This window comes from Carassius carassius, chromosome 12 (assembly GCF_963082965.1).
Source record: "Carassius carassius chromosome 12, fCarCar2.1, whole genome shotgun sequence".
NCBI lineage: Eukaryota > Metazoa > Chordata > Actinopteri > Cypriniformes > Cyprinidae > Carassius > Carassius carassius.
The window spans coordinates 30,853,833-30,876,473 of record NC_081766.1 but is presented as its reverse complement, the minus strand read 5'-3'; the positions used below and the strand labels follow the sequence as shown (position 1 = coordinate 30,876,473).

The window sequence follows — 22,641 nt, the reverse complement described above, 5'->3', positions numbered from 1 at the left end:
GTGGATTTTTATCATTATAGGGTGGTTAGGTACACACACTGCCAATACACATTTTACTTCAAACAACTTGTAGAAGTGAATGTAGCATCCGATGACCCCTTTAAGAGTAACCACTAAAATGCTGGACTCTTTGGATCATGTTTTTAGTTAATAAAACATAAAATGTCACATTAATTGTACCAGAAAAATCGCTTTATAATAACGCCTTTTAAAAGAGAAACTGTTCGTTACAAAGTTTAAAGGTTTTGTATTACTTGAATAAAGTTTGCAGGCACAAGAACAAGATTGTTCTGTTGTCCAAAGTTCAGGAAGACTGCATTCCCAATACACCACTGGGAATCACATGCTTTTGCTTTCAGCATGACAACATTTCTCATGTTTTCAAAAGTGTAGTTGGATGTGACACCAACAAAGAAAAAAAGTCACAAAACACACAAGTACAAAAGTGTGCTTTTTTTTTTTTTTTTTTTTTACAAAAAAGTAACTTTTACAATGTAGTACAAACCCCTCTTATAAGAGGGTCAGCATTTCTCCTTCACAGAAACCCACTCCAACATTTGGATCAGACTGTAATGTGTGATTAAGAAAATCCAGCTCATGGTACTTTCGGTACGCCTGCCCGTCTATCCGTTCTGGCAATGTCCAACTTGAATGGATTCTTGCAAATTCCAACTAGATTTTGTAGGCTCACTCTCTTTTTGGGCTCTGAAACAACAGCAGGGTCCCAAAACACAGTGGTATTCTAAGGGATTCTCAGGTAGCAGGAGAATAATGTTCCTCCACTTTGCTCGGTCCTCAAATATGGCCAACATGCCATTGTAGTGAGGTGCTACGTCGCGACGGATAAAGGCGAATGTGTCAGTATCTCTAAACAGTCTGTTTCGGTATCCTGCTTGGCTGCTTCGTCAACCTCCAACTCGAACTGAAACTTGTCTCCACCATCAGTTCCCGTTTCAAAGAAGGGCGGGGAAGGACTCTGTGGTATCATGCTTTGGTACCAGTTCCTGTTCTCTTCTAAAGTGTCCAAGATATCCTGCGCATCTGGATGCACCAGGTCCGCCCAGGTCTCCCATAGTGGATGCACGATGTAATCAATAAAACCAACCTAAAAGAAAAACAAAAAAGCCACATGGTAAGTTCCTTCTAGAAACTGCTCTACTTGACCAATCCTTTGTAAACAAAACATTGCACTTAATTGCATTAAATGTGCACTTGTAGTTGTGCTTCAAATTTTATGTACGGTATATGTATTTTTATAAAATCTGCACCTGCAGATAATATAATAATAATAATAATCAAATAAAATGCCACTTAAAGAGAGTTCACTTTCATTACTGTTCCTTAACGCACTTAAGTATGCTTATAAAAAAACATTTGTCAAATCTAAAGTTGTACTTTAAAGTACATTTTAAATAATTGTTTTATTAATCTTTTTCATGTTTTAGAGAAGTACACTTATTTTGATTTGTCGACTAACACACTAAATAAGTTTTAATGATACATTTAACAGTAGATAAATGTAGTTAATTGCAACTTCATAATTGCAAAAGTGTAATTGCAAATATATTTAAATACCAAGTTTACATAGAATTTATATTAAAGTAGGCTGTACACTTTAACCATATTTCAAGGGTTATAGAATTATGGAATTGCGTATTTCAGTTCTACTTAAGCGGGTAAAAATGTAAATGTAAATGTAGCATTTAATAAAATTAAATAAATTCTCATACATTTTAATTTACAAATACCATGCAATTAAGTCTTCAAAAACATTATATTCATTTTGCACTTAAGTAAAGTCTTTAAAGTATATTATTTCCGCAAATACACAAAAATAAGCTGGATTCTTTTTGTTTTGAAAGTTGTTATGCCTTTTTTATTCATATAGGACAGTGGAGAGACGACAGGAAATTACTAGGAAGAGGGAGGAAGTGGGATCGGCAAAGGACCTTGAGACAGCAATCGAACTCAGGTCACCATTATGTTGACACACTAACCACAAGGCTATGGCGTCGACACACACACTAAAGTATGCTAGGATCCTTTGGGCTCCCACCTGAGACTTCTCCACTGAAGCGGTGTGTTTGTCACACATCGGGCTGATCTCCATGCCTCGCTCTCTCTCTCGGTCACCCTGGTGAAAGAACTCTTCCATAATGCGGTCCGTCCATTGCCGGTACAGATCTAATGGCTTGGTAGGATTGCTGAGATCGGCACAGTGAACCATATTTCGTAAGACCTGTGGACGTTGTGAGACAGGATATTAAATGATATTGACTTGAGAAACAAGTAGTGAAGAAACATACGTTGCTGAGGACACACAAGCCAGAACTCACCTGTATCCTGTCCGTATAGTTGTCAAGAAGCAACACTCCTGAACTGGTCACCTTCTTGGTCTCAACCATTGTCTTCAAGTCAGCCAGTAAACTCATGTGCTTGGACATGTCTGTTGCTAGTACCTATGGTACGATACTGAGACTTAGGGTGCTGTAGATTTTTTTCTTTTATGGTCTGTTCATGTATATATATGACTGTGGCCACGTTTTCATTACATTGGTACAGGCATGCTCTAATGAAATCTTAATGAAATTTCAATTAGGCATAATTGGGAGATTCGTGTGAGGGTGAAAAAGTGTCCTACACGGATTTTTCTTCTTGGTTTGAAAGTAACTTCTCTATGAACACTAAAAGCGTAAAGATGCCTACCAGATCAATGACCATTTTCCTGAGAGTCTGTCTCTGCTTCTTGGAGAGGTTTTGGAAGATATCACAGTTTTCCCCTTGCAAGAGCTTGAAACCAACCGCTAGGTGATGGTTCTCCAGAACAGACTCATCATTGTACATTAGCGCCAGCTCGGAGTCTGCAGTAAAGACAGCAATGATGTTTATGAGATGTCATAACATTGAGGCTTTGTTCAATAACTGCAACAGTTTGGATCCATAAGCATGCATAGTTTTCTGTATGTAGATAAAAACACACTTACTGGTATTAATTAGGAACTGGTTTGAGACCCCTGGGTGGTCCACATCATGGATGGCTGCTGCAAAGATAGCGGCAAGGATCTCCAGGTCTGTAAATACTGCCTGTGGATAATAATAAAGATCAGCTTTCCCCAATGTATTGAACTGAGTAAAGCATATTGCACACAGTTTAAGCATTGTAACACAACAGTTGACTCTTTTTGCCACTGACCTTTAATGAAACAAAATATTTTACAGATAAAGACATCTGGTCTTTTCAAGTTTAATTTTTTGTGTTTAAGGAAGACAAAGCAAAAATGAGCTGCAGACAAAACACTGCACGCTGTTTAGAGATTAGAGGGAACGTGCATCAGAAACATCTGGGAAAATCAGATCAAAGGGTTCAGAAACAGCTATGACTGGCAGTAAATGTGGAAGAAAACAGGATTTAATAAAAACAAAACAAACAAAAAAATTGTTTTTATTCTCTTATTTTGTTTTGTATTAGATTTTTATAAAAACATTATTTAATACATTTAAATTTTAACTGTTATATTATTTTGTGTATACATTGTTTTGTTATTTAAATTCTTTTCTCTTATTTTTATGCATTTTCATTTTTTCTTTTATTTGTATTTCAATCTCTTGAAATTTTATCTTTTTATTTAAAATTCTTTCATTTTCTTTTAAGCGTTTAAATTTTTAAAAATTCTTTTAAAAAATGTATTCCCTTATTTGGTCATATGCTGTTTTAAAAACTTTTTTTTAATTTTATTTATACTTATTCTCTTATTTTGTTTAATGTATTTAAATTTTTCCATTTAGATTTATTTTATTTTATTTTAAATATCTATTTTATTCTGTTGTTTTGTTTATGCATACAATTTTTGGGTTTATTTACATGTTATCATCTCATTTTTATGCATTTTTCATTTTTTATCTTCTATTGTTTTAAGCATTTGAATTTTATATTTTTTATTTATTCTTTCTTTCTTTTTATTTATGCTGTTTGTGTTAGATTTTTTATTTCTGTTTTACCTTCTAATTTTGTTTTCATTTATGTTTTTTTTTAAACACTTTGTAAACTGTTTAAAAAGAAAGGTGCTATATAATCTTAGCTTTAAAGCTTTACAACGTTACAACTACATTTCTAGGACATATAGGAGTTTCTTACATCCAGTGCAGGTGTGGACAGCAGGATGTGTGTGGACTGGGCCACATCAGCCGCGTGTAGACTGTTGTGATAGGCTACGTCTGCGTGGTAGTGATCTTCCAGGGTTATCATGTACATTACAAAGGTATCCACTGGGATCCTAAATGTCTTCATTAAATCTCTCTCCTACAGAGAAAAAAAATGCTTTAGTTGCATTTCATTTTTAAAAACACATCTCTGGACATGTGCGATGGGATTTTTGCTTTGAACACTAACCTGAAAAATGGCATACATTATGCAGGTCAGTGGCCGATGGTGAGAGTGCTCTGAAACTTTAAAGATGTTCAGACCCCACTTGTTAATGTCCTCCAGGTCCTACAAAAGGGAAGAGTGGATTTAAGTCCAGTTACAATACAAAAGTGCATAATTTCTGCACAACAGGTGGTTTGTAACGGATGACTATACCTTTGAGAGCAAGTCCTCCAAATCTGTTTTCACGCCAAAGCGGGCCGTACTGCAGCTGCTGGAGAGACCCGGGCCGTGCGTGACCTTCCTCACCCCGCTGATCTGAGTCATCAGCTGCTGCTGCCTCCTCTTTCTGTCCCGCGATTTTGGAGTGGGCGATGGGATCTCCAGTTCATTCTGTTTATCTACAGGGGAAAAGGTTTCGTCCCGAGATTGTTCATTTCAGCACTCGCACACTCAATTCACAACAGATACCATGACTTTACAGACTACAGAGTGAGTTCAAGTCAGCAAAATGAAGTTCGATGTTAGTGAAAGCCACCTACAATAACCTTTCTGGCAAGTTCATCAAGTTTATGCTACAGCTAAGTTTTCCCTGATGAAAAGAAAAGCTTAGGCCAGATCGATGGTCCAGGTTGGTTTAGGCTGGTTTAATGCTGATTCTGTACAGCTGGACCAGCACAGCCAAGGTCTTTCTGGAAAAGCCTAACTGGTTATGCAAGTTAAGTAAATTGATGGAAATACGATAACTAAATATGCACTGAAACAAGATGAAATGACAAAATTAAATAAAAAATATTAAACTTGTTTTCTTCAGTTTGTCTAAAAATCAAGTCAAGTGTTTTTGTTGCTGTTTTTTTAAAGCATGTAATTCCCCATAGAGAAAAATCTAAGAGCAATTTTGTTTAAATAGTGCTTTGTCTTGAACATATTTGCTAGCTTTATTGACTGCAAAAATGATTGTGCATTTTATTATTATTCTTTTGTTAGTACATAACAGAAAATATGATGCATATTTTAAAAAAGACATCACAATAAGCATTAAGGTCTTTTAAAGTTGCAAAGTAGCCTTTATTTTTAGTAAACATTGACTAACACTTTTTTTTAGTTTTAGTTTTTAGTAAAAATTCTACTATCATATTATAGGTCATTTAGCTTTCTGTTATGGTGAAATGAAGTTATTAAAATTATGATCTTTATAATAAATCATCTTTTTACTTTGTATGAATGATTTAGTTTTTGGAAAAATGTATATTTTTGATAAATACTAAAAGAGAATTTAAGAATTTAATTTGGTTTTCGGAACCTTTTTTTGTTGTTGTTGGTGTTGTTTGTTCACTTTCACTTGTCTTTTCTACTGTCATTTTTTCAATCTATCACATAATGTTTTATATTTTTTTAATAAAATAAAACTGAATTTAAGGTATGAAGTAAACTAAATCTAAATTTAGTGAAATTAAGTTGTAAAAAAAGCAAAAAAGTATTATACTGACCTACATTAAGTAACATTTTGGCTTATGTCTAAAGAAAATATACTACCCAGTTATGGTCTTTACAATAAATTATCTTTGTATGAATGCTTTTGTCTTTGATAAATATTACATCAAAATTAAAGGTTTGAACCAAACCGTAAATAAAGTTTAAGAAAAAATTATTATCTGTAATATTTTTTTCTGAGGTCATTTAAGTGAAACAAGTGAGACAAACTTGATACTTGAGATGTCTCCTGAGATGATCTCTTGATTTTTTTTCCCTCCAGTGACGTCCCTCAAAACCACAGTTTCTTTCTACTCTGTTTCTCACTCTGAAGAGCAGAGTGGCGTGTGAGCTCTGGCTAACGCTGCATGTTATGAGTGTTTGTCTGAAAATCTCCCCTCCGATGCCTCTGTGAGTAAGTGTGTAGGCTGCAGGGCTCTGAACGGCAGGGTTAGGAGAGTACAGTGACCCTGTGGCATCTGACGCAGACTATAGTTTCAGCCCTCCTCTCTCTCTCTCTCTCTCACACTCTCTTGCTGTGTAGATGCCAGACCAGATCAGACTGGTTTGAATAACAGAGGTGCAGGCGAACCATAGACATTCAGCCATCATCAAACCCCCTCGTCCTAGATATCAGTGTTTTCATGGAGGAGCTCTTCATCAGCAAGCTTTTATCATTATCACCATCTGAAGAATGGCTTCTCAAGATGTCTTGGTTTCTCAGTTTAGCCCACTAAATAAAACACTGTATACTGTAGTAAAAACACTGTGGGATTATGGAAACAATCAATCGATCTCATCTCATATCTATTTTTCTAGGTTAATGTGGTTTTTAGTATTGCCTATTGTTGTTGAAAAAGGTCTCTCATGCTCACCAGGGGTGCATTTATCTCATTAAAAATATGGAAAAAATAGCAAAACAGTGAAATATTATTCCAATTTAAAAGAAGTGTTTTCTATTTGAAAGTATTTTAAGGTGTAATTATTATTGTGATGCAAAGCTGACTTTTTAGCATCATTACTCCAGTCTTCATCAGAAATCATTCTAATATGCTGATTTGATGCTCAAGAAACATTATTATTATCATCAATGTTGAAAACATTGGTTCTGTGATGAATAAAATTGAAAAAGAACAGCATTTATTTAAATAGAAATCTCTGATAACCTTATAAATATCATCTTTACACTTTTTACTTCTGTTTTAAAATAAAATGTATCGCATCCTTGCTTAATAAAAGTAATAAATCATTTCTTAATTTCCTTTTTTTTAATTTAAATTGCATGAAATACACTGAATACTCAATTTTAAATATTAAATATTTATAAGTTCTATTCTATTCTATTCATATAAGCAATAAAATGAATGTTCTATTTCTTGAATAAGTGTTTACAAAGGAACTGTCAGTCACCATGTAATATGTTTGAATCATGGTATGAAGATAATGTTCAGACTCACCTAAGAATGTGTTGGAGATGAACTCAGACACCTGGTTTCCAGAGCGGCTCATCTCAGACAGATGTGTGAGTTCCCGATTCAACATCCTCTTGAACTAAAACACACAGTATCAGTATTTCTAAACTTATTGCACGAATTGCCAGTTCTCGTATTATATTTTTACCGAGCGATGCAAGGAACTCAAGCGACATCCAAATTAAACAAATGAATGAAATTAGAAAAATACATGGTTAACAATGTGTGCCAGTGAGTAACTCTCTCACAAACACACACCTTAATGTAACCCCAGGACACCGAGAGCAAATAGTTGACTTCAGACATGTTGGAGTCTTCCGTTAGAAGCCTAAACCCTGAACTCAAGACTAGAGCGCAGAACCGTCTCTCCTCATCTCATCCCTCTGTGTCCCAGCAAGCTCCAGGAGAAATCCAGACAGAATTCCACGAGATCTGCTACAACTGAGAGTCGTTTTTCTCTCTTGGTTATTTTCAGTCTGCTTTTCACCCTCCTTCTCTCTATCTTTCTTTCTCTCTCTCTCCTGTCTTTACACTGCACATTCACTGCCTTTTTACTTGCTGAACTATCCATTTATATTTATTGAAATTGATATGCGATTGCTACAAGCAAATTTTTATAAATCAACATTCAACATTTGATAATTAACTTTTATAAAGCAACAGTTATAATTCCTTTATGATCTTTGGCCTGTAGTTGTTTTTTTTTTTTTTATCATCATATCCGAGCAAATTCTCATAAATCTTTGCATGAAAAAAAAAAAGCCAGACATGCAGTCAACTCACACACAAATGCTAAAATGATTAATCAGTCCTGCACATCCTCCACATTTAATACCAAGTGACATATCTGTTACTTTCAGCTGTATTTCCGCAATATGTTGTTCTGCTGGGAGGCTAGGAACACTGTTTTGCAACTGCTTATTTTTTACTCAATGAAGCATATATATATATTTTCCCAGGGAATGCAACATTTCTAAAATATACGTCTTGCAAATTGAATTGGATGAAAGCTTCTGTTAAATAAATAAATGCAATATAAGTGCACTTCAGTTAATATTAGATACTGTTGAACTGAGGTAAACAAGTCTAGATGTTTAAGCAGTTCCAATCTAAAAATACTTCTATAAATAAAAAAGTATTTAATAATTACAAATTTTTCAATTTATTTTAATTATTATTTTTTTTTTAATAAAATATAATACATATTTTATAGTATCTATTATTATATATTTTTATATATGTCATTTTAAAAGGAGAAATAGTTTTTAAATATTTAAAAAGTTAATAATATCAGTTAATTATTTCAATTTAACCTCATAATAAATGATTATAAAATAAAACTGATTTTATAACAGGATACACTCTATAAAATGCTGGGTTGTTTCAACTCAACTTTGGGTCAAATATGGACTAACCCAACTACTGAGTTAAATTTTAAATGACATTTTTCCAACCAAAAAGTTTGATTAGTCCATATTTGACCCAAAGTTTTTTTTTTTTTTAAAGAGTGTATCATTTTAAAATACTAAATTGTTTACAAAAAGTGTAAATAAATGAATATTTTTAAACATAAATTCATAGTATCAATTCATTATTTAAATGTAACCTTATAATTAAAAGTGTTGCTGTAAGATAAAATCTAACACACAACAAAGTTAAGAAAGTCAAACTGCTTATCTATTAACATTTTTGCACATATCTAACCATATTTAAACCTCCAGAAATGAAAGACAGATCTGAGCTTATATGTTCTTATTTCTTATAACAACATAAAGCATAAGCCAATATCTTAAAGTAAAGAGGACAACCAGTCTCCAATAACACAGATGAAATCAGTTGCTTCAGCAAAAAAAGAGCAAAGCCAGAATTTGTTCAAAAATCCCACAAAACCTTGCAGTAACTCACCTCTCTCCAGCTTTTAAGCACACCAACCTTTTTCCTTTTCCCTGAGTAGCATAGTCCCATTGTTGCAGCGATGAGGTTTCGTGCACTATTGGTGAGCATGTGGCAAGGCAGTGCCTGTGAGCTCACTTTGACGGGTGTCAGGAAATGCGTTAGACAAAGCACTGAGTGATTCACCTCACTGTGGACGTGTGCTCCTCCCTCACGACTCCCAGCGCCTCCCTCTCTCTGTCTGCAGCCTCAGGTAGAAGCGCTGAGACCACGCTAGTCATGCTCTGACTGCACACGGGTGGAACTCACTCAATTACTGCTGCAAGAACTTCAAAGGCATGACAAGACCACTCAGTCTTTTGTCTTTCAGATTTTATGACGTGAATTGTAGACTTGCACAACATTTCATTATGTGTTGCCATTCAGTTCAAAGAAATATTCCACTACTAATAAAAAACCAACAATAAATAATTATTGTGAAATAATCACTTATTAGACTAGATTTAGAGTTCTGCAGTCTGTATATTAACCCATAATTGATTTAACTTAAAAAAAAATGTTTTTAATAGATTTAAAATATATACAGTATATACAAAGTATCGAAATCTTTTTTAATTAGAAAAAAATTAACAGAACCCTAAAAGAAAAAATATCTAAAAATAACCATACATACACTGAAATAAACTTGGAATAGTAATAAAATAAAACTTTCACAACTTTACATTTCGCAAATAATTACAAAGAAATGGCAAGTAATACTGAATTAAATTTGAAATTGTGAATTAGAAAGACTGAAATATTCTTTTTCTGTAAAAAATACAATATTCCTGGTTTTATTTACAATTTCGTGAAAGCATTTTTACCTATTAAATAATATAGTTCCTTTTTTTTGTAAATGATGCTCCAGATAAAATTCTATAATGTGAAATATAATTCAGAACTGAATTATATGATAAAATGCAGTGTAATGCTTGAATGTCCGTAATGTGTGTCCTCTGTTACTCCATGCTCTCTATCTACATCTGATAAGAGAACAGGGTAAACAAAGCAATGGGGTCACAGCTAAAAAAGAGGCCAGTGCCAGAGTAGGTACTCAAATAAAACCTCAGTTTTTCACTCTAAGTAACGAGTGTTTCAGCAGTTTCCTTTCGAAAATGATTCCAGTAAATCCACTGAATCAATAACCACCCGCACATACAGAATTTAACTCATGTGATAGCTAAAATAATTGTTCAGGCCAGGTAGGTGCCTTTCATCAAGATATTATATTTAATATACATTATTTTTAATGTTTCCTTATTTCCATGTTTGTAATTCTTTGGGTAACAATCAGACAATCAGTCAAGTTATCACTGCACGATTTCCTGTTGACATATAAATGTGGCAATATCTCTAGATCTCACATCAATATCTCATCATTAATGACGTATTAATCTCATAGACACTGTAGCTACAAGACCAACCACATACTGTATTCATGTATCAACACACGCCAAAAACAAAACAAAAATCCAGGATTCAAAACTGCATTTGAGAGCTGTGACTAACTAGAACCAACAGACTATGGTAGTAAGATGACTGAAATGTTCGGACATTTTCTGAGACAAGCAACTAATAACTCTGAAAATCAGATATAAATCATCATAAACGATACTTAAAGTGATAGTTTAGTTTAAGGCAAATTCTGTCATAATTTACTCACCCTCATGTCATCACAAACCTGAATGCTGGACACAAAAGAAGCTATTATGAAGAATGTTGTTAACTAAACAGTTCTGGTTTCCATAGACTTGCATTGTATGGATAAAAAATTCAGTGGAAGTCAATGGGAACCAAAGATGTTTGGCTGCAATCAATCTTCAAAACATCTTTTATTGTGTGCACAGAGGTTTACAGTGACATGAGGGTGAGTGAATGATGAGAGAGTGATCATTCTTGGGTGGATCGTCCCTTTTTGTAGAATGCCACAAGAGATTGTCAAATCCTCCTTACTGAATCTCATTGATATTCCAACAAAACTTAGACTTATTACTAGGCCTCGAAGTGATAGAAGAGTTTTCTTTTTATGGCTTCACATTTGTCTATCAAAAACTGAAAATTCTCAAACCAACAAAGTTTGCAATACATACATAAAAATACAATTTCCAAAAAGAGGGCTTTTGCAGAGATGCCATAGTATTGAAATTTGAGATTAGAATTTCTGTGAAAACATGCATAAAGATGCCCTGCTGTTTGCAGCCACGCAGAGGTGGAGTGGGAGCAGACGAGCTGCCGTCTCACCTTGTTGGAGGCCATGTCACTGACGGAGCGGTACGTCTGGATGGTCTCCAGCTGGTCCAGGCACCAGTCTAGCTCCTCCATGGTCTCCACGGCCATCTTCTGGCAGGATTCATCTGGTAAGAGACACACGGATATGTATTCAGGATCCAGCCTCTGCTGTCCGCTGGGAGCAGTGCAGATAGAGGAGCAGAGATCTTTCATGGTGGGCTGAGGGCTGCTGATGTAGTCATTCTGCACTGATAGTAGCTGGATTAATAACACACTGTTCGCTTCATAGTCTTTTCCATTGTGTCACCGGCTCGGTCTCCAAACTCACCTACTGTGCAGTCTGTCTGCAAGTCTCTCTCTCTCTCTCTCTCTGTGCTGATGTGTCAATGAGCCTCAGACCCAGGGGAGCTTAGTGGGAGGGACTCAAAACTCATTCCCTATTTCTCTCCACTTCTGTTGGCTGAAAATGTAGTTCATTGAAACCAAATTGAGGAGAGAATGATTCATGCTAAATTATATTGTTAGTAATTTATCTTGATGGATGAATCTCATAAAAAATTAAAAAACAACAACATTAAGGTCATATTTCAACCCAAAACAACAATAAAATGAAGCCTATGCATTTGCATTTGTAAAATTGTTGTTAATTCATTATCATAATATGTGTACTTTTGAGTTTTTATTCATGTAGAACTCTATATTTTCAATGCTGATTCTTATTATAGATTTTTATGATGCAGTGTTATAAATACATTTTATGATGCAGTGATTTTCATGAAGCCAAAAAAAAAGTGTTGTAATTTTCTGCCAGGATATTCTTCAAATATTTTTTTGCAGTATATATATATATATATATATATATATACACACATTTTGAAACATAATTTAATACAATTATTTTGAATAATATTAATAATAAATGTGTGTGTGTGTATATATATATACAGTATAATTAAAATACAATATTAAAATATAAAATAAAATAAAAAGACATATAGTCTTGGCATGAATGAGAATTATAGAATTGTATTATGGTATTGAGTAAGAATTGGCTTGAAAGTAATGTCATAAAGCAAAAAATTAATAAAATTGTGGGGTGGGGTGGTACAATACAAGTTGAACAATTTGCCTAATTTAAAAAGTTGAAAATATAGCCTACCAGCGACAATAAAGAATAAAGACTGTACAAAGAGTTGACAAGACAACATGGAAATGGCCTAAAGCTGAGTGGAAGGAATCACATCCACTACAAATCCTGCAGAAAGGCTCTGCAATGCATCCGTCAGTGTGAATGACTCCACCACTCTCACCGTGAGCATTAACTTTGATCTTACAGTAGACACAAGGCTTTTCAAAGATGGTATCAGCATTTATATTCAGTGAGAGATCACAAATCACGGACCCCCAACCACCTCCATTTGATCCCCAATAGGGCTAACGAGAAGGAGCTATGAAATCAAAGCCAGATCTGTGTTTGCAGGAGAACCTGAGAGGCAAACTTTACTCCCCTTGCTGGCCAGCATCCAGTCAAAGCTCAACAGAAGCCAAGCAAAGTAAACCACTTCCCCTGAGGTTGAGACGCCGCTAAATCATGGAGCAGATTTCCATGCGTCGCTCAGACTGGAGCCTCTCCTCAGGCTGCAGCTATAGATTTCACAAAGATGGCAAAACATTGCACGAAGAAAGAATGAAATGCTGTCTAAATGTACATTTATTAAGTTCATCTGGCTTTCAGTTCAAACTCTACTCACGGATCTGTACACACAACACCAGAAAGCTCAGGTCAGATACATACTGTGTACAAGTATGCAAGTGCATTACAAATTTTAATCTGTTACTTATTACAAGTTACATGAGAAAACATTGTAGGCAGTAATGTCATTTATAGATGACTCATTTTAGTTCATCTATTCTGATTACTTTTGAATTACTTTTAGATTACTTATAATCTGTAACTTGTTTACATATTTGAATTGGATTATTGTTATAAAAGAGAAATCAAATGTATTCAATTTGTTTTATTATCAACATCACGTAATACAACTAGTACATTTTTGCAATCCGACAACGTAATCCAGATGACGTAATCAGTTATAACAAACTTAATCAAGTTCCAATTTCAATAGTTAAAGGATTCATTAAACTTCTGTTTTTGTGGTTTATTTTTTATTAAATAAATGGAGCTTTGGTGAGGATAAAATACTTTTTTTTTTTAAACAGAGAAAGAAAAAAGTGAAAAAACAAACCACGTTTTTGGTTTGAGTAGTAGTGTAATTTATCACACTAGGTTCATTACAAAATTTATAAAGTAATGTTTATCCTGTCACTACTCTTGAAAAGCGGAAATGTAATGCTTACATCTTGGCCCTGTGGACTTCCTTTATAATGTGTTGCTGTTGTTTTTTTTTTACTGGTAAAGAAACTGTGGCAATGCTGACAATGCAAAACATCCTCATGCACGTTGCATTATGAACTGCACTCTGACACAGTCAGAAACGCAATGGTGTGTGATTCGAGATTACTAGAAGTGCCTTTATTCATGAACTTGTGTTGTTCTGGCCTCACAATATCCACAAAATTCAAACATTTTACCTTTTTAAATCACAATAATATCTTAAGGCAAAACCTTGTCATTTAAAGGCATTAAAACAACCAGATGATGAGGAGCTGACAAAAAATCTGAACATTTATCAAGCCTGTTTTAAACAAAACATTCAGCAAGTGTGGTTTAACTAAGACAGCCAATTAATTACTGCAGTTAAGACTGGTCATGTGGGCGAAATACCACATGCATAGATTAGCGTGAATGCTAACGCTTCAATCACTCCGACCCCGAGAGTATAACTGATGAGTTAATCACTGAGTTCCAGTGAGCATCTACAAATAAAGGGACCACATCCAACATTGAGCTCTGGATGCCATGTGCATAAGTGCTGTAAAAGCGATCGAAGGGTTTGCATTAACCCTGCTGACGTCTGTGAGGGAAATACAGTGCATTACTCCTGATGAATAAGGTCATTTGAGAGAAGCCTCCTGCGCTCAAGATGTTTCACATATGGAGTCCATTTAAGCGGCGTGTATAGATCTGAAGCCTGGCATGGATACACACGAATAACAGCATCAATATGTCATCGCCACGGGAGCTTGAGAGAGAACAACGAGTGGGCAACTTTCACCAGAAGCCTAACTGAAGCCACTGTCAACTAGTGATGCCTAAAATCAAGGACAAGATCATTTTTGGTACAATCAGAGAACTCAAAGAAGCAATTTAGACGAAAAAAAAAAATACATAAAATAAAATTAAGTAAATTAGCTTAACTCTCACAGAAAAGATATTATTGACATAATATTGAAATATTTAAAGCATTATTGCTGTTTTTAACTGTATTTTTTAAATAAAATATTGTGGTGAACACAAAAATCGCACTGACCCCGAATATTACTACTACTACTAATAATATATAGTGTTTAGTATAATAATAATAATAAAACAGAATTTTCCCTGCAGTTTCCCAAATCAAAAGTATAGTTATGCCCTATAACAACCACTAAATACACTAGTTTTAGTGTTAAAAATAAATATTTAATATCAATACTCATTCAGTCTGATTGAGATGTTTCCTCTGGATGCAGATTGTGTGTATTCTGTAGTTCATGTGATGCAGGGTAAAGGGTAGTAACTTCAACAGTTCAAATACTACAGGTTCAAACAATCAAAACAGGAAGCATCTCACCTTTAACAACACTCAAAAATCATCATGACAATCTGTCCTGAACTGACAACTCATCCACCTTACACTTTACAAAAGAAAAAACAAACAAACAAAATATTAATTTAATTATATGCACACTTGTATATATGTATATGTATATATAATTTTGACAATTTTAAACATTATTACTGTTTTTTTGTAACAGTATTACTGTTTTTTCGACTGCATTTTTGATCAAATAAATGCATCCTTGGTGAACCTGATTTGAGTACTAATATTTAGTATAATTTAATTATGTCCATAATAATAATAATAATAAAAATGTATTAATATAATAATAATATATTATTTTAACATACATTTTATTATTAATATTATTATTATATAAATAACAAGGTTATTTTTCAAATACTTTGTTTTATTTACCTTTGTTTTGTAATAAAAAAAAGTTATTGGAGTATGTGAAAAGTGTGAGTGGAAATAGTTTTTTTTTTCTTCAGTTTAGTATCAAACATAATGACTACTATTACTATTACTCATACTTGGAGTGAAGTATTTGAACAAAGTATAGTTACACCCTAACAACCACAAATAAATAAATAAAAAGCTCAGTCTGATTGAGATGTTTCCTCTGGATGCAGATTGTGTGTATTCTGTTGTGCATGTGATGCAGGGTAAAGGGTAGTAGCAGATAAAATCGTGACAAACTATCATAAGATGCATCTTACTTTTAACAACACTCAAAAATCATCATGACAATCTGTCCTGAACTGACAACTCATCCACCTTACACTTTACAAAAGAAAAAAGTTCAAAGTCAACATTATAGTTGTGTGGCTTGCATAATGTTCATTTATATCAATCAACCTCTGCATTATCTTTCTTACAATAAGGAAAAAATGTAATAAAATCAATGACAGCTACGAACTTGAGTGCATCAAAGACGTCACATGAACACTGATTTTCCAGATTTAGTCATGCACATACTGACATTGCACATCACGCAGATCTGGCACAATTACACAAATCGATTATTAAACTCAGAGTAAATGTCACAGGGTGTTTAAAAATTTCCCTTTCGTCCAACCCTGTGACGTACATCAGCAGTAAGTGAACGTTGAGACTCTTTACCATTGACCTTTCAGAAGTCAAACCTTCCTTGCTAAGGTCTACAGAGCACCTGCATTTCTGTTTGATGGGCCTACGGTACGACTCTCTTTACAAAAGATTTACCCAACATCCTCTCTGTCCCACAAAACCACCTCTGTTCCAGCAGCCCCTCCTCCCCTCGCCGGCGTACACTGCCCCTCTCTGTGTGCTCGTGTCCCGGGCACCATGTGTCCTGTGTGACGCCTGACGCTTTTCTGTTTGGCTCCTGAATGATGGGCGGTTCGTATGGAAAATTCTATTTAGAATGACATTGCTGAAGAAATGTATAATGTATAGAAATGTAAATGGCGATTCCCAGAGTGTTTCTATGCCATTTCTATCCAGATCTGGGTGGTTGCTTACTAGTTTGAGTCAAAAGTCTACAACTCAGGTACTTCCTTTAGTCCGAGAGCTCTCAGTCCCTCCATTGAAAGTGGGTGTACGGTCTACTGTCCATGTCCAGAAAGGTAAGAAAAACATCATCAAAGGAGTCCATGTGACACTGTTGTGAGTGTGACTGCTTTGACTGTTGACGTATAACGCTGCTGATGTGTCGCACTCACAACAGACACAGAAGAGAAGACAATGCTGAATAAAGTCAGGAATTTTGTAATTTTTGGACCAAAATGTATTTTCGGGACATGGACAGTATACCGTACACACAGCTTCAATGGAGGGACAGAAAGCTCTCGGACTAAATCTAAAATATCTTAAACTGTGTTCCGAAGTTTGGAACAACATGAGGGTGAGTTATTAATGACATAATTTTCATTTTTGGGTGAACTAACCCTTTAAGTGTATGGGACTTTTCATCCGTACTAACATCTTCCATTCAAAAATGGCAAATTGCACAAAAAGTATAGTAGCAGTATCAAAGCAAAAATTTGATATTAAAGATCTTAAATCTTATTAAAGAGTAATCGCACTCCTCTCCTCAACAACCTGCACAATTTGAGACATCATTCATAAAACACAGCATATACTAAATGTGTAGGACAAGTAATGTTTGTTAATTTTTTGTTATATGGGTCAATAACAGAGCATTCACAATAAGTCAAAAAAAAAATGTCAAACACAATTTTATAATAGTTTAATAATGTTTAGTTAAAACACTATTCAAATAATATCATGAAAAATACTAATATTAAATTGACAGCCTGAACTATCCATCTCTTGTATTTTTATATTTTCATTTTAGTTTTAGCAATTTTGTTATGCACTTCTGTCATTTATATTAGTTTTTGTTTTAGTAATTTTAGTACTAGGGTTTAAACTTATTTAATTTAGTTTTTATTTATTTATGTTTTATCATCTAATATTGATATTTTATTTCAGCTTTATTTAATTAAGTGGAAACTGTTTTCAATAGTTTAATAGTTTTGTTTTCTGTAATTTTCTGAATGTTGGTTGGACTACCCTGATTTGGTGAACAAAGGTTTTTCAAGTGAAGCAGTTTAAAAAGATGCTATTTTTAACTTTTTCCTTTTTTTCAAGAATTAAATTATTTTAAGGTAACACTTATTCACATATTCACTATTAACTAAGAGTTTTCCCTCAATAAACTTCTAGCTGTTAAGTATAGGTATAGGGTGGATTAAGGGATCTGAAATATGGTCATGTAGAATAAGGCATTAATATGTGCTATATAAGTACTAATAAACAGCCAGTATGCCAGTAGCATGCATGCTAATAAGCTACTAGTAAATAAAGAGAATGGTATTTAAAATAAAGTGTTCCCGTTATTTTGATCCAAATTTCGTATCCAAAAATAATAAAGCAGTCTGGGATCCCTTCCCGCACGTCTAACCCACACACAAACAAAGGAAGCGTGGAGGTTGAGCTGATGGATCACTGGAGTTAAGATGACTGGATCACGCTCTGGAGGCCCAGCACATGTTTGTTCTCTGGCACGTCTCGTTGGCTCTCTCCGACCCACTCTTGTTTTTGTTTGTCTGGGCTCCGCACGTGGGCAGGAGGACTAGAATGCCAAACGGCTTCAAGAATCAACACTGTGTCCTTGGGGTCAACTGCATTCGGGCTGGTTGCCAAATATGACGGACGTGCTTATCTGTTGTGCGGACAAAAGACTTGAGTCCTGCTAACAGTAAAAAACTAAAACAAAAAAACATCAGTTATCTTAAATATCATAATTTTTGCATTGCAATGTTATAAGGAGAATAACTGCACTAGGAAACTTGATCGCAATTTATTCTTCTTGTAATTCTGTGGGCCTTTTACAGTTTTGCCGCACAATCTGCATTATGGGCTGAGAGGGTCTTGTGTAGGCTATTTGACATTTATTGCTCCTACGAAACACTTAGTCGGGGGTCTAACTTTCACTGTCTACAGCAGTGTTTTTTTATCTCAACCTACATCTGCTGCTGTATCACCGACAAACAGTTCTTTCCACACACTCCCTCTCCTTTGCTTTATTTCATTCTTGCTCTCTCTCTTTCACGTCTGCAACTCATCTTGTGCCGGTTTGACAGCCTCCACAATGCACCATAGAGAGCCCTTGGCCAGAAATGACTTTAGGGAAGGGACGCCGGTCAGCTTTACAGCTCTGCTGACGTCAATGGCATAATTCAAATACTAACCAGGGTGCAATGCTTTCAGACTGCACTGCCGCTCTGCAGTCTGCATGGGCGAACAGAAAATCTGGACTGGAATTGCAATGTGAGAGAAAACATCTAAGAGGAAAAAAAAACTATTCTTGCAAAAACATTACAATTGAAACAACAAAAATGCATTTCCAAACATTTTGAAACCATAAGGATTCATCTTACTGTCCTTTTTAAGCAGGAATCATAAGAAGTGTCATAAACGGATCCTTCAGATATACAAAATACTTAATCAGGGTAATATTATAAAGTAAAAAAACTGTAAATATAGTAATATTTCACAGGGGTTTTATATATTTATATATATCCCCAGTGGAAAATATATAAAAAACATATATTTGTAAAAAATAGGTAATAAGTAATAAAATCAGATGAAAATATAATGAAGTGCAAGTTTTCATATTATTTTTATTGTTTTTTAAGCAAGTAAATAATATAATATAATATAATATAATATAATATAATATAATATAATATAATATAATATAATATAATATAATATAATATAATATAATATAATATAATAGTTCTCACAGATTTGGACTTAGCAGTAATAGTTAATGAAGTTATGTTTGCATAGTTTGTAAATCAATATTTATATAATTATTAATAATATTATAAAATGTTATTATGAAAAACAAGTTCAGCTGCAGCTGGCTAAAACTTCTACTACCAGGGTTTCATGTCCCAAAATATCTAGCTGCACAATCATGTAAAGTCACACACACTCTAGCATGCAAGCGTTGTGTGTTTGCACATCCTGTATCATCTCGGCAGAATGTGAACCAAATAATGTCTGAGTATCAGCACGGTAACCGCAAAAACAGTTTACTCATTCACATCCACTCTTACATACAAACTTGAACTAATTATTGGTTTCATGACGATTGTGGATAATTAGTTCACACTTACAGATATCTAAATATCAAACTAAAGTGGAATCTGCAAACACATGATGCTAGAGTTTTTCTGGAGCTTCTTTGAGCCAGTTTTTATTAACCAGCTGGTGTTATTTAGTGGATGGATGAAGTCATTGCTTCTTTTGTGTCTAAAGATGTACATTGACTGTGCACATGATCCACTATCATCTGACAACCAGAAAGTGCCATAATATTATTCATTTTAAACAGTATTGCATTATATGCATGTATCGTATTGCAAGTTGAAACCTAACGTTAAACACAGTTTTACTCAAAACTATGGTGTAAGACACTTATTTATAGAAACAACGGGACTATATTTGGGTTATACTGATATGTTTTTGTTTTATGATGTAAATTTATGATGATGATGATAATGATGATGATAAATATTAAAATCAACAACAACAACAATTATTGTTATTATTGTAATTATTTTTGTTATTTTTATTACTGACATCAACAACAAAAACAATAATATTAAATCAATAATGATATAAAAAGATACAATAAATCTATAATAAAATAAGACATTTGATTTTTTTTTTAGCTAATTTGTTTGTGATGATGATTATTATTAAAACCAGTACAATAAATAAATATATAAATAAAAACAATAGCAATTATTTTAATATTGTTGTTATTTTAAAATTAAAATAATAATAACAGCAAAAACATAATAATTTAACCAATAATAATAATGATTAAAATAATACATTTATGCTAAAATAAGTTTTTTTTTTTTTACCTTCACATAATATATATATGCTATAAGGCCTGGATAATTTCTGACCACAGATGTAAATTGCAACAATGCTAATAAATAATAGATTAGGGTCTGTTTATTTCTCTGTTATTATTGGTCTGTTTCATTTATGACATCACTCCAAACCTACAGTATATATATTTCTTTATTCTGCTCAACACAAAATAAGATATTTTAAAGGTTATTGGTAACTAAACAATTTTGGTTCCCATTGTATGAACAAAAAATACTATTGAATCCAATGGGAACCAAAGCATTCTTCAACATATCTTCTTTTAGAATAAGCAGGAGAAAGAAACTCATACAGGTGTGGAATGATGACAGAATTTAGATTTCTGGGTGAACTATCCAATTAATTTAATTATTTATTTAATGGCTCTTAATTTATTAATGCATGTGTATGTATTAAGTGAATAAATTAACCTGTTGTAACATTTCAGTTAAAGTACTGAGCAATGAAGCATGCACATCCCGATGTTATCACACACAGAAGCAGGCAGCAGGGACAGCACAACATTACATTCACTCTGATTTCCTCCGCCGTTCTTGATATGCTTGTGCAACGTAAGTGAGCACAGTTTTCCACCATTTTCAGCATTTGAGTGTGCGCTTCTTCCTGCCAGGACCATGAGGCGTCGCACTTTCAAACACACAGGAAGTGAAGGTACTAATATGTGGGTGGTGACTGACGTCAATGAGGCTAAGAGGCCTCTGAAACAGGAACCAAAACATCCCACAATCTTTTGCCCCCCTCCTCGCAACTCTCAGCTCAGTAGATCAGTGGCTAAAGCCTCTACACCTGGAGCGCGCGCATACACACACACAGACACACACACACACACACACACAGCTCACATGCAAACACCTGCAGGCGGGTCAAAGACGAGGGGGTTTTCAAGCATCAAAACCAAAACCCCCCCAGTATACAGAATGTGTCCCATTTAATTGTAATTGTAAATCTTAACAAATCTTTGCCACTACCCTTCAAAAACAGTTTTACCCATTTGTCAGGAAGAAGTTTTTCAATCATGTAAAATATACAAAAAATTGTGTATGATATATTTTTCTCATATATATATATATATATATATATATATATAAAAAGTACAGGTCAGAATAAATATGATGTTTGATTTTTACATAAATATATCTGTGACACTGGAGCATTATTTCACCCATATTTTGACATTTTATTTGTTAGTTGTTAAAGTAAAAGTACACACTTTATTTACATTTAATATGTTTAATGTATATAAAATCCCTTTAATAATTCTTTTGTTGCTGACACCAAAATGAGACGTCTCGTCTTTGACCCAGGCACATTACTACACAAGTATGATTTATTTCTCTTAACATAAACCAGAAAACTGCTCACCACTCACGAAAAAAAGAAAAAAAAAAAAAGAAAGAAATTACAATTTTTAGAATTTTGACATTATTTTCATGATAATTTAACAAATTTTTCTCCATTTTCTACTCACTATAATCTTTTACTTTTGAGTTGCTATCGTAATTTCCATTATTCTCAATTTTATTAAATTCTCATTTGATTCAGTTTTTTTTAAATGATAAGTTTACATGTACAAATACTTCCATAATACATAAATACTTACACTACCATGATGAACAGCTGGAAGAGTATCAATCGGTTCCTTTTTTTCAATTCCAGTGAAATGACATCAAATAAAATGGCATCAAATCTGATGTCATTATTCTCAGAAAATCATTAAGCATTAGAAGTGTCAACTAACAGGGAACATAATGCTGATTTATAAGTTCTCAGAATGATTTCAAAATGATATCATGGAATGTTCCTCTAACATTCACATAACCCAGTAGTAACGTTCATATTACATAAAAAAACTGGATGTTTTGAATGTTTAAAAAACATTATAACATCTAAAAATCTGAAATAATTTAATAAAAAAAAAACAATAAAACAAAACGTGTTTTAACTGTTAAGAGATAGAATAAACTGTTAATTTAACCCTCAAATAACCTTG

At 33.8% G+C, this 22,641-nt stretch overlaps 1 protein-coding gene across 6 annotated transcripts in view; it reads right to left on the bottom strand.

Moving 5' to 3' along the window:
• Window positions 1-485: 485 nt before the first annotated feature.
• LOC132155216 (cAMP-specific 3',5'-cyclic phosphodiesterase 4B-like) overlaps window positions 486-22,641 on the bottom strand; it is a 58,233-nt gene continuing 36,077 nt past the window's right edge. For 3 of the 6 annotated variants that reach the window (XM_059564079.1, XM_059564080.1, XM_059564081.1), the window contains 10 exons: window positions 11,482-11,594; window positions 7,294-7,387; window positions 4,580-4,764; window positions 4,391-4,489; window positions 4,136-4,300; window positions 2,985-3,084; window positions 2,707-2,861; window positions 2,337-2,459; window positions 2,057-2,239; window positions 486-1,105 (listed from right to left, as the gene is read on the bottom strand). In XM_059564079.1, coding sequence (XP_059420062.1) covers window positions 830-1,105; window positions 2,057-2,239; window positions 2,337-2,459; window positions 2,707-2,861; window positions 2,985-3,084; window positions 4,136-4,300; window positions 4,391-4,489; window positions 4,580-4,764; window positions 7,294-7,387; window positions 11,482-11,594 — 1,493 coding nt within the window. In that variant the 3' untranslated portion in view covers window positions 486-829. Of the gene's footprint in view, window positions 1,106-2,056; window positions 2,240-2,336; window positions 2,460-2,706; window positions 2,862-2,984; window positions 3,085-4,135; window positions 4,301-4,390; window positions 4,490-4,579; window positions 4,765-7,293; window positions 7,388-9,213; window positions 9,478-11,481; window positions 11,718-11,797; window positions 11,979-22,641 lie in introns of those variants that run through there. The other 3 variants (XM_059564083.1, XM_059564082.1, XM_059564084.1) reach the window with 3 other exon arrangements.